Genomic DNA, 12,308 nt, shown 5'->3' with positions numbered 1-12,308 from the left:
ATCCAATATGTTTGTTTTGCCACCAACATAGAATACATCTAAGTTAGGATCCAGACCAAGGTACTGTTTACCTATAACAGAGAATTTTCAAAAATGATTGAAAATTTTAATTATTTGCTTAAAATGAAGTCTATGGCATATCCCGTAATCCAGGAATTTTTTGGATACCGGATTTCTGTTATATTTTCAGCAGGAATCCATTATGCAGGAGGATTATCTGTACACTGGTAAACTAATTATCTACTTTGGAGTAACTTAAATTTTTGCACAGGTTTAGCCCAAGAAATAACAAAACACAGATTTTTCGTCATTAAAACAATAGATGAAAAGTATGTTTAGCACAAGTACAATCTATTGAAATCATGTTGAACAAGGTAGTATACTTTGTTATAATACACAAAAGCTATGAATATCTTGTAAATTATATCCTTATAAACGGTGAGTTCTGATGTCATCAGTTATAAACGGTGAGTTCTGATGTCATTTCTGTCCCATGACTCACTGAAATTTGTGTATTATGATAAATAAAGTACCCCCAGTTGCAAAATATGAGGATATTAGAAGTTACCTCGGAGTTCCATGACCTGTATAAAATGGTCATGAAACTCCTCAGTAACTTTTAATATCCTTATATTTTACAAGAGGGGGTACTTTATTCACTATATTCTATTCAAAATCTAACATATTCTTTAAGATCTGACAAAAATTACATTGACATTATGGGATGCCATGCAAAGGTGTAGCAAAGCAATCCAAATCACCAGCAAGTCTACTCTATGTTTCATTATGAAGATGGTGTTGTAGTCTTTTATTGGTTTTCATTCAGGCTCTCTCAAAGGAGAACAAAAGGTTTAGATGAAATGTAGTGTCTCTAGCCAGACCTTCCCCCCCCCATTCCCTGAACTATGCTAGTCTGCCCCTTGGAATATTTTCTTATTCACCTTGCACAATGAGATATAGCACATTGAGTCAAATGGCATAGCTCCATGAGAGGACTCAGCGGGGAATCTGTTTCCTCTGTATAAACCCTTGATTTTTTTTGGGGGGGGGGGCAGTGCCTCTGTAGTCACCTGCGTTTGGCCAGAAATGTTGTACTGCAGGGGGCCTGGCCCCCGAAGTAATGCCCCTTGGCATAGTAGTGCAACAGTGTTCAAGGGCAACATCTTGCACAGCTAACCGACACTTAGCAAGTGTCTGCATTCCCTTTTTAGATAAGATTTAGCTGTGCAAGATGTAAACTTGTGCAGGGTCAGACTGGGCCAGTGAGACACTGGGTAAAAACCCAGTGGGCCCTGCCAGCCCAGACCTGCATCTGTTTTCAGCCTTCTCTGCCCCATTATCTCCCTGAATCAGCCCCAGATCACGTGGCAAATAAAGGACAGGTATGTACGGGGGATTGGAAGGGGTTGTGCTTGAGGTGGGGAGTCTGTAGGGGTGGTTGCGGCAAAGGCATAGGGCCCCTGTGGTGGAAGCCCTATTGGGCCTCCAACCCGACGATGAATATGTGAACCCTGCTGCGCTACTCCGTTTTATCTTAACATGTAGGGCCAAGGGTGATGTATTGGGGGGGGGGGGCAGCAGAAGGGAGGGTTGTCAAGGAATACTACATTTCATCTTAACTTTTATTTCTCCTTTAATTTTCTCTGTCAACAGTGGCATTTCCCTATGTTTCTGACTGTAGAGTCCCCTTTCTTTGAGCAGGATGGTTCAAGTTGGCCTCTGTCTGCGTCAGCTTAAATCTGTCTGGCATTTGATCAAACTTCTTGATAACATTATTTAAGTAGGTACAGGAACACAAAGGTCTCTAGAGATCTTCTATCTCATTGCTTAAGAAAATTTCTGCTTTCTGTTTATTTTTTTACCATGTTCGTTTTAAATTCCAAGCTCCTGCAATTCGTCACATGTGAGTTTATGTAATCATCTGCTTGAAATCCAAATATTTTTTAAAAGGTGTCGCTAATTTTGTTCAGTCCATTTTAGGACTTCTGTATGGAATAACATTCCACTACAAACAAAAGAAGCATGTCTGTGTCAAAACGTTTTGGGTAGACATGGAACATTATTTGAAAAAAAATATATATATATATAAATGCAAAGAAGGTTATATTTTTTGTTACGATTCTACAAGTGCTGATTTTTGCACATGCATGTTTCTTTAAACTGGAATGGTATCAGTGTTCTTCCACAACAATTTGGAGCTGTAGAAGGCAACGTGCAACTTATCTTAAATGTCTGCGCTACAGACTAGTACACCTGGACTATGACAAAGTTACAACATCCTGGGGGTTATAATATAGCATGAAAATCAAATAAAGAAAAATATATATTTTCTTTTTTGTTAATATGCCAGCTATATTTCCTTCTAGCATCAAGGTGACTGTATTGTCCAAAATCCTTGTGCTCCAGGCATCACAAATGGTAAACAGCACTGACGCACTAGGAAGAATTTAAATTCTCATGGTTGTGTTACATTCACGGACCATTATATGCAATTATGTTGTTCAAAGGAATCCATGCAATCACTAGTCTGTGCTTCTGACCTTAAATCAAAATATCTCATTAAACTCAGGTGTAAATAAAGCATAGCTGGTCAGCCAAAAATGGAAAACCAAATAATCTGATGACTCAAGTAGGTACGTTTATGAGTTTTAAATGTAACCCAGGAATGAGTACATCAAAACTTTCCCCGTATATCAACCTGCATTAAGACCAAGGAAAATAAAATATTTGCAAAACAACAAATGCCTTTTATGGCTTCTTGTTATAAAGGAAATTGTTTGCCTAAGAAAACACTACAAACTACTGCACAAATACACAGACTGCTCTCTGCTAACATTGCACTCATGCCAAAAGTTTAAGAATTCTCTTTATTTATATCAATAGCTATTACCAGCACAACAAGTGGGACTAAAAAGGCAAAACAAAACAGCCTTTACCTCCCAGACATGCACCACTCAGGGAGCTTTATACTGCAGTCAATGGGAAACATGCTGGGTAATATTATGGTATTTTGATGTGCTATAGTCCTTAAAACCTTCATGAAATTAAAAAAAAAACTATATATCCTTCATCTCATGGAAATAAACTTTCTAACTAAAGGAGTGACCACACCTCCACCAGATGGAAAGAGGGCACATTTCATACGTTTACACACATCTATATATGGGATATACATATGCTGTTAAATATAAATGGACTAGAAGTCATTAAGGAGTCAATGATGACCATACAAAGCCATACTATTCTTATAATCATATTTTTAGAGCAGCTGGTACAGTACATAGGATCATATGGTATATGTGTATGTAAAACCTACCTGTATGTTTGGGAACAAACCAAAACTACTCTGAGAAAACCTAAGCAAGCACTGGAAGAACAAAAACACTCCTTTCAGATAATGCCCTGGCAGGAATCATACTCACTCTTTTGAGAGTGGAGAAATGCGCAAAAAAATGAACTGAAATTTCCTTAGCTTAGTACTGTAAGTCTAGTTTATATTTACACAAAAAGAAGTATTCTGAATTCAATCCCTTGAAAATCCAAAAACAGCAGACAGGAAGAGAGAAAATAAGTGCAATCTGCTACACATTAAACCTCAGACTCATCAGGTCAAGGAAGGTTCTTCCTGGCTATCAACACTTCAAGCTACTTGATGACATGATACATCTGTAACAAAATTCCCACCCTGCATACTGTATTCCAAAGTGTAGCCATGTAATCAAGACATGTCTATCATAGTGCTCTCAACACAAGATACTGTACACCACTTCATAAAAGAGCTTATGCAATTGAAGTGCAACCATTTTTATATTACTCCTATCCAAGTACAAATATGTAGCAGAGAAGAAGGCACTAAACACATCAAAGCCATGCGCTAGCAACTACTTTCAAATGAACAATAAAAGTAAAAAAAAAGATATTCACCTGTGGTAAACACAAATAATTTAGTCCTAAATAAACAACAGAAATATAAAAGTCTATTCTTCTTTAGATGCAAATATTAACTATTTTATTACAATGGAAAACATAAGGACTAAAGGCATAAATACTGGATAAGGTAGGCTGCTTCTGATATGGATCAAACCAGGCCATTTAGGAGAGCAAATAAAGATCCACCAGTTCCAGGACCTGATATCAGATATCAATCAGGATATCAATCAGGAAAAGATGATCTATTTGGCCCCATACACAGGTCAAAAGCCCAATTGTGTGAATGGTGATGGAAGCTGAAACAAAAGCCAGCACTTAGCTATGTATGGTCAACTTTACAGCTGATTTATGTTATTTTTAGTACACCTGAGCTTTTCACCTATAAAACAAGGCTTCATATGAATGCCTGCGCTACTCAATGTAAAGTGATCCTTCGCACACTTGCACAATACAATAACAGCTAAAAAACGGAGCATCTAAAAAGGTTAAAAGAGGAGAAGCAAAAAAAAAATTTGTAAAAATATTTAAAGCAATACAAAAAACAAAAAAGGGGCTAAACAGCAAGGGGCACATTTACTAAGCTCGAGTGAAGGATACATGGGTACTACGACCATCGAATAGGCTACTTCAACCTTCGACTGGAACAATTCGAAGTAAAAATCGTTTCACTATTCGACCATTCGATAGTCGAAGTACTGTCGCTTTAAAAAAAACTTTGACTACATACTTCGCCACTTTAAACCTACCGAGCTCCAATATTAGCCTATGGGGACCTTCCCCATAAGTTTTGCAAGCTATTTATGATCCAAGAAAAATCGTTCAATCAATGGATTAAAATCCTTCGAATCGATCGATCGAAATATTTGCGGTAAATCCTTTGACGCCGAAGGATTTTACTAAGATGGTCAAATATCGAGGGTTAATTAACCCTCGATATTCGACCCTTAGTAAATGTGCCCCCAAGAGTGAAAAAAAGAAGGTGAAATAAAATAACTAATGTAACCCTATCAAGATCTGAGCACAGTCTGCATTTTTGCGACAGGACTACTGCCATATGTGAGTGAATTTACCAAGCTAACACCAATTACTGTATCTACTTGTCTTTGCAGGTTTGAAGTGGCTTTGTGCTAGATAGAAACAAAAGGGTTAAAAAATATGCAAGAGACAAAAAAGAAAAATTAAATAAAAGTGGCGAGGGGAAAACTTGGACATGTGTCCATCCTGAAGAGGTGTTTGGAGTGCAGGTCATGGTGAGTGGGCCTTCAGCTGACATACTGAAAACTATACGATCCATGCTACTTAAAAAGCACAACAGGATCTTAATCAATACTTTGACATAGGCTGTGCAGAGGCTATGTCATTAGCATACAGGAGTATGAGCAGGAAATAGAAAAGTTACAGGGTAGAATTTAGCAGCGCCTACAGATAAGGCAAATTTTAATGCAATAAAGATCAGTCATCAGGTGCAATAAATCTTATTTCTTATGTTCTTGTGGAATGTCACCTTGCATTTTGTCAGGAGTTGAATTTGTAAGCCTGAGTACCACTGATGTTTTAGGGTTATTTAAACGGTCCATGTAAGAACATGATACTCAGAGATGAGAAATTTTCCCTGCCTGTGGATAGCACTGCAATAGAAATTCTTGGACTCAAAAAGCTAATTTTTAAGTCTAAATCTAATACATGAGTAAGTCAGCAAAAAGTATTTATTTGTCACTTGCATTATCTCCAAGCCCTCAATAAGTTTATCTATTTAAAGACACAGAGTTTAACAAAATTAAGACACAAAATGGTACTTACAGCTTAGTTTCCAGTTTAAGTAGGAAGCCCAGACGATCATATTCTAAAAAACAAAAAGACATTTTTCGTTTAAAAAACATTCTTTTTAAAACATTTCAAATATAAAGTGCCATAAACCACTACAATTATACACAACCACAAAGTATTCTAAGATACCCACTGTGGAAAGATAATGACCTTGAGAACCTTTATTTTTAACAACTTTGGGTAACTTTATTTTAGGTAATCAAGTGGCTTTTATCAACTTCCTAATAAAGGCTAGCTTGTGCATCATTTACAGCAAAACATTCCCTACAGATCTCTGCTGATCCTTACTATAAACAATGCTCTATGGGAAAGAACAAGACACTTGATTGTTTATTTCAGTGATGTAAAAAAAAAAACACCAGTAACGTTATTCAGCATTAAAGATTAGAAACTATTTTAATGAAAACGGAATATTAAAAAAGTCACATATCAATGGAATTAAAGTTTTTTTAAAGGTACATCTAATTATTCTTGGACAAACAACAATTAAACAAAAACCTTAACATGCCTGCCCCCCCCCCACCTGGCCTTAAAATAAATAAATATAAAATAAAATAAAAAAATAGATAACATATTCTAATTATGCAAATATCATATTGGTATAAGGTAGATAACAGATTGATACAAAAAGATCTCAATAAAACACATATAAATATTAAAATTGGAATCAGAAACCAATGTAGCCAAATATTTTCTTGAATGTGTTTTAGCAAATTTTCTTTGCAATAAAACAGTACCGTGTACTTGACCCCAAACAAGATATGATTAATCCTCATTGGAGGTAAAACCATCCTATTGGATTTATTTAATGTTAAAATGATTTTTGGCTTAAGGTAAGACAATCCAAATTTCATAAAGATCCATTATCCTGGAAAATTGCACAAATACATAAACATACTGTAAATACAAAACACATAAAATAACCTGCTGTCATTAAGTGCTATACATAGACACTGTCATATTTACAGAAACTATAGCAAAAATTAACCCAGTATCTCCACCAGCATAAACTTCACTGCATGCTTAGCTCATATTTCTGGGGAAAAATTTGTTTCCTTAAACAATGTTTACTTAAAGATAACATTACCCATCATTCATTTAATTTAGAGTTTTGAATGTTTCACATAGGTACTAAGAATAGGAATTGGAATATCTCAAATATAATGGCCAGGCTACATAGACACTGTGACTGTAAAATAGCATTAGGATTAGTAAACAAAAGACACAAAATGATAAGTGTTCATGCATGCCAGTGCAATCATGATACCAAAAAACAATCCGACACACCGTGGGAAGGGAGTTCTGACAGAATGGGTATTTTTCTCAGTACACTTTGGCTTTTTTATTAGTAAATGTCAATCGAAGTATAATTTTGCTATAAAAAAAATGAATGTTTAAATGTGGTTTGGTGGGAAGAATAGATGTCTGTGGCATGTTTATGTAGAAGTAAAGAAGCACAAGTAATATGTCTGTCACACAGTATAAAAATATTACTATTCCCAAGATCTGGAAATATATTTTTTACTATTTTACAAGACAAGAAGTGTGCAATCTGATCAAAATTAAGGGCCTATTTATTAAACCTTGATTTGTTCTAGTTCAGTTTTTAAAGGGGAAAACTCGGATTTTTAGAGATTTGCTTATCCCAAAGCTGAAAAAATTCGAATAAGAAACTACTCCAGCTAAAACCTGTCGAGGTCACGTAGAAGTCAATGGCAGATAAAACTTTTACAATTTGAAGATGTTGTGATCTGCGCTGGGTTTCATACGATAATCCGAAAAATTTAGGGTTTTCGGGCGACAATAAAAAAAAAAAAATTGAACGATTCGGGTGTCAAATCAAAAAAAGTCTCACGATTCAAATTTTCCTTCGATTTTGTCAAGACGAGTAATAAAAAGTAGCAGTAATAATAAATGAGTAGCCTTACAGGAGCATTTGGTTTTCTAGATGGGTCAGTGACCCCAATTTGAAAACTGTGAAGAGTCATTAGAAAAAGGCATATAATTCAAAAACTATAAAATATAAAAAGTAATGAATCTTTATAACAATTTACTTAGTCTAAGTCACATGTACATCATCTAAGTCACATGTACATCGTCTAAGTAACATGTACATCGTCTAATTCACATGTACATCGTCTAATTCATGGATTCTATAACAATTTAACGGTGAACCACTCCTTTAAACTGGCGAGTTAATACAATTTGGTGAAGTTGTAACATAACATTCTGTGAAGTGTGAATATGCAATAGTACCTCTGCAGCTCTTCGAACTTTCTTATAATCAATGGCATGCTAAAATATGAATTTGTGTCCTAGTTGGAGCCTCCAAGCACAATGTGGCCCTATACCAAAACAAATTAGCTTTCACTGTTATTCTAAAACACTTTATTAAAAGATACAAAGATACCAATCCAAAAGATGGGCCTTTCCTTTTCATATAAAGCATCAGACTCAATCTCAAATCATAAGAGAGAAACTTCAAAACATGGCCCCACTACTCATTGTATAAATATGGATATTACATTTTAACAACATGATGTCAAACTACTACAAAAGATACATACAGGAATTGTCAGAACACATCAATACACTTAATTATGTTATAAAAAGAAGCAATTGTCCCTTAACAGTCATGATATCTGGTCTGTCTTTCACCAGGGTCCTCTTTCCAATTCAATCACAACAATATCAAACTGGTATTCAAACATTCACCTACTGAACTGTCCATGCAAAAACTTTTTACCATCACTACACAGACTTCTGGAAGACATTTCATGCATGTCCTACATCTGCCAACTCGACATATTAATGAGATACCAAGATAGGTGAAGCTCAGAAAATGTAGTGAAATAACCCACATGTATTAATAATAAATATCATATGTTTTGCTGATTTAACAAATATTTTATACACTTTAAAATATGCCAGTGTGAAAAATCTTACAAACCTATTAATTATTTACACAGTGTCATCATTTTGTAAATAGTCGTAAGACACTGAACTCCTGTGTGACCTTACATATATGGGATTAAATGGTAATGCTTATATTTTATGGGAATAAAAATATTGTGTTATTTAGTTTATTCTTTAAAAACACAGGTTATCTTTCTTTCAAAAGTTCCCTAGAAATACATACATGACAGGTTCTTGAGGATTCAAAGCATACATTAATAGCACTGCTTAAAAATATGAGCTGTGAAGAGACGTTAATCTCTGCCTTTCAGTAGAACATAAATAACAAGAGCTGCACAACTTGGCAAGCACAGCTTGCAATAAAACAATGCAGAGAACCTTAGGAACGCATTTCCAAGGAACGAAAAACATAGTTTTGTGAATGAACGTGACACACAAGTGGATGAACTTGTTGGCCCAAGTAAATGTCCCTTAAGAGGTTACAAACACACAAGCATGTTCATAATACATTTAGTGCATTTGTGTCCCACCACCATTAATTATGTTTCTATGCAGGGGTGTTAATTGCAGAGGAAGCAGACCCTGAGGCTGCAGGGGGGCCCAGGAGGTATAGGGCCCCATGAGGTACTAATGCATATAAAATTTTATATAAATATTGGTAACAGGTCAACCTCTAGATATTTTGGGGGCCTGAAAAATAATGTCCAAAACGTAATTTTTAACTTTTTGAATGCTTATATGTTGCAAAACACAGCTTGCTCAATATACTGACTTGAATTTCAGTTTTCAATTGATGTCTCCTTAAATGGTGAATAACCTCCATATGTGGGGGGACAAAACACAGACCTGGAGGAAATCCTTCATTTGGAAACGGAGCAGAAAATGAATCTGCCTCAGAGAAAGCACCTTCACGGCAGATGCCACAAATCCATGGCGACTTCTAATATTTCTATAATTTGCAGAAAGCAGTAAATTATCCTATATGCACGCACCAACGGCATACACCTGATATTGGAGGTATCGATTAAAGTGAAACCACACACCTCTGTTAGCAGATAGAGCTTCTGCAGAACTGCACTGGCATCTATTATGCACAGCTATACAAAAAGCAAAACAGCTAACAGAGACTGGCATATGCTATTGCATTGTAGGCAAATACTTATTACCGTATTTATTCATTAGGCGGCTAAAGCAATACACAGAAAGTGCTTCACTTTTGCTGCAAACTAGGAAAGGACATTGACAAACCCATTTCAAAGCTTTCTGTGAGTCTTATACTTACTATAAGGAGTTAGACTGGTGCTCTTTATTTATCTTTACTAACAGCAACTGTCTCTACCTACTATTTTGCTCCTAAAATATACCATACATAAATCCAGGCAAGCATTGCCTTTATTACCGACAGGAAATAGCTTTCTTATATAAAAAGCAGATGCATACTACTACTACTTATATATACACCACCTACTTAGAATCGCTGGCACTGGTGCAAGCCTTGGTTCATTGAGATCTTGCTGGATGCTGTCAGCAGCAATTTGCGATGGAGTAGATGAGGGTAGGGTCGGGATCCCCAATTTTCTCTCTCTCCGTCCTGTTTAACAAGGAAATCTGTTCCTCAGTAAAGCAAAGATCAGGCTCAAGATTCAGTTTTAGAAAGCAAGCAATGGTGGAGTGCCTGCATACCCTGCCAGGAAAGTCTGTGCACACTTTTTACCATAAGAACAGAACTCACAGATATCAACAGTTTGCTAAAACACATACGAAGGCTGTTTGACTTCCCACTGTTTATTATGCATCATGATTACATTTCAATGAGCATATGCTTATCTCAGGAGACATTTGGTATTAGAATATATCAGTATGTCCCTTTATTGCTGTTCAAGATTGGATGGATAATGATATGGTTTTCAAAAAAAGTTTTGGCAAAAAGCAATGAATACATTGAAGGAACAACATAACCGCTTGTTTAAAATGAGTTCATATATGGCTTGCATACATACTTTTAGCCAAACATTTTAGTTAAGAAATACCATTTTTTTCTTATTTCTTGTACTAAACAGTGCAAACAGTTACAAATCTCTGTACTAGCTCTGTATATTATTAACTGTATGCTATGTTATACAGAGCTCATTATTTTTACTTAAATTTTCCAGGTTACGGGGGGTAGTACAGAGAATAACAAAAAAAAAACAACTTTACAATGAAAAATAAAATAGCATGTGCACCTTTTCCAAACAAGTCCTATTGATTTTGCGCACATTGAACAAGGGTGTATACAGTAGGTGTATATTTACCCTATAACTATGCAGAAAGGAAGTTTCGTAAAGGGGGTGTGAACTAAAAATATATTCAATGGTTTTTAAGTTTGTATGTGTGTGTATAGTATTTATATTGAACTATGTAAAATCAGCTGCATTCTATCTTTTGCAAACCACAAAGTACCAGTACTACCAAAGCTAAATATAATTTGTAAGTGGTCTACAGGAGGCTCTACATTAAAAGGCATACATTGCTCTGCTGAGAAAGGGATGTATCAAATGCTTAGTAGACGATTAAAGAGCAAAACAACAGCATCTCCAGTCACATCAACTTCCCATTTAAGTTCTCAATTTTCATGCCTTTTAAAAGGATAGCTAAGTGAGTAAAGAGAGTCTTCAGGCTAAAATAAGGTACCAACTGTAGGATGGCCACATACAAAGTGACACGTTAGCCAATTTAGCACCACTGTGGCATTTCGACCGTCTCGTCTCCACACCAGACCAGTGTTTATTACACACTGCCACTTTGGTATTTGACAGCTGCAGTTAGTGCAATGTTGGTTTGCAGTGTAGAAAAGATCTGTAACCCCTATGCTAACAAAGATATAAATGGATACTCTAAATGGAAGTTTTAGAATATAACTGGTACTTGTTTGGTCAGTAGGTTGAAAAATAAAAAAATAAAGATAAGGCTGTTCAGCTTCAACAGAGCTATTGTAATCCAAAAGGCATGTATGACAGCCTGAAGAAACTGCCTTTTGCTAAGCCCTTTCACATAGCAATGGTCAAGCATAATGCTCCATGTATAGTAACCTACAGGCTTGTTAGCAGCCTTGATTTACTTTGTGATTTATTTGTCGTTTATACTGTTTTGTTATAAAGTAATTTAAACTTTTTTCATATTGTTGACCCATGAAGATTGGGATATCTTCATTCATACTTGCAATTGAGCAAAACAATGCCCAGCCACTTCTATAGCCACCTTAGATTATGGCCAAACCATAATTGAAAAAAAGCACAAACTCGTTGATCAGGTTTTTCATTTCCGCGCCAAAAGACTGCCCCCTGTAAAAACTCTGTAACATGGTTGTGACACCTTTGACCATTTCATTATATATCGTAATCACACTTTTTTCTGAATGACTTTAACTGGCACAGGTAACAGATTTGCCTTGTGCATGTATGTATGCATGTGCATGTAAAGCCACCATCCTCAATGAAAACAAGAGCCCCTAAACTCATCAGCCGATAAACTGCTGTGTGGTACAACAGGTGGCTGGCAAAGCGTAAAACACCCATGTTTTAACTGTGTTAATGACATTGACTTTAGGTCAGGAGATAATGGAAAAACTGCACAGTTGGAGGTCTTTAAAAGTG

General features: G+C 35.9%; 1 protein-coding gene across 6 annotated transcripts in view; it reads right to left on the bottom strand.

The window, feature by feature from the left end:
- st3gal-iii (st3Gal-III protein) overlaps nt 1-12,308 on the bottom strand; it is a 145,745-nt gene that overhangs the window by 69,578 nt on the left and 63,859 nt on the right. For 3 of the 6 annotated variants that reach the window (XM_018256382.2, XM_041589109.1, XM_018256381.2), the window contains 2 exons: nt 10,142-10,264; nt 5,731-5,773 (listed from right to left, as the gene is read on the bottom strand). In XM_018256382.2, the coding sequence (XP_018111871.1) occupies nt 5,731-5,773; nt 10,142-10,264 (166 nt within the window). The remainder of the gene's footprint in view (nt 1-5,730; nt 5,774-10,141; nt 10,265-12,308) is intronic. The other 3 variants (XM_041589110.1, NM_001190396.1, XM_041589111.1) reach the window with 1 other exon arrangement.

The sequence above is a fragment of the Xenopus laevis genome, chromosome 4L, assembly GCF_017654675.1.
Source record: "Xenopus laevis strain J_2021 chromosome 4L, Xenopus_laevis_v10.1, whole genome shotgun sequence".
In the NCBI taxonomy this organism is placed as follows: Eukaryota; Metazoa; Chordata; class Amphibia; order Anura; family Pipidae; genus Xenopus; species Xenopus laevis.
Note: the sequence above shows the minus strand (reverse complement) of the source record. Positions and strands in the feature narration are given on the sequence as shown.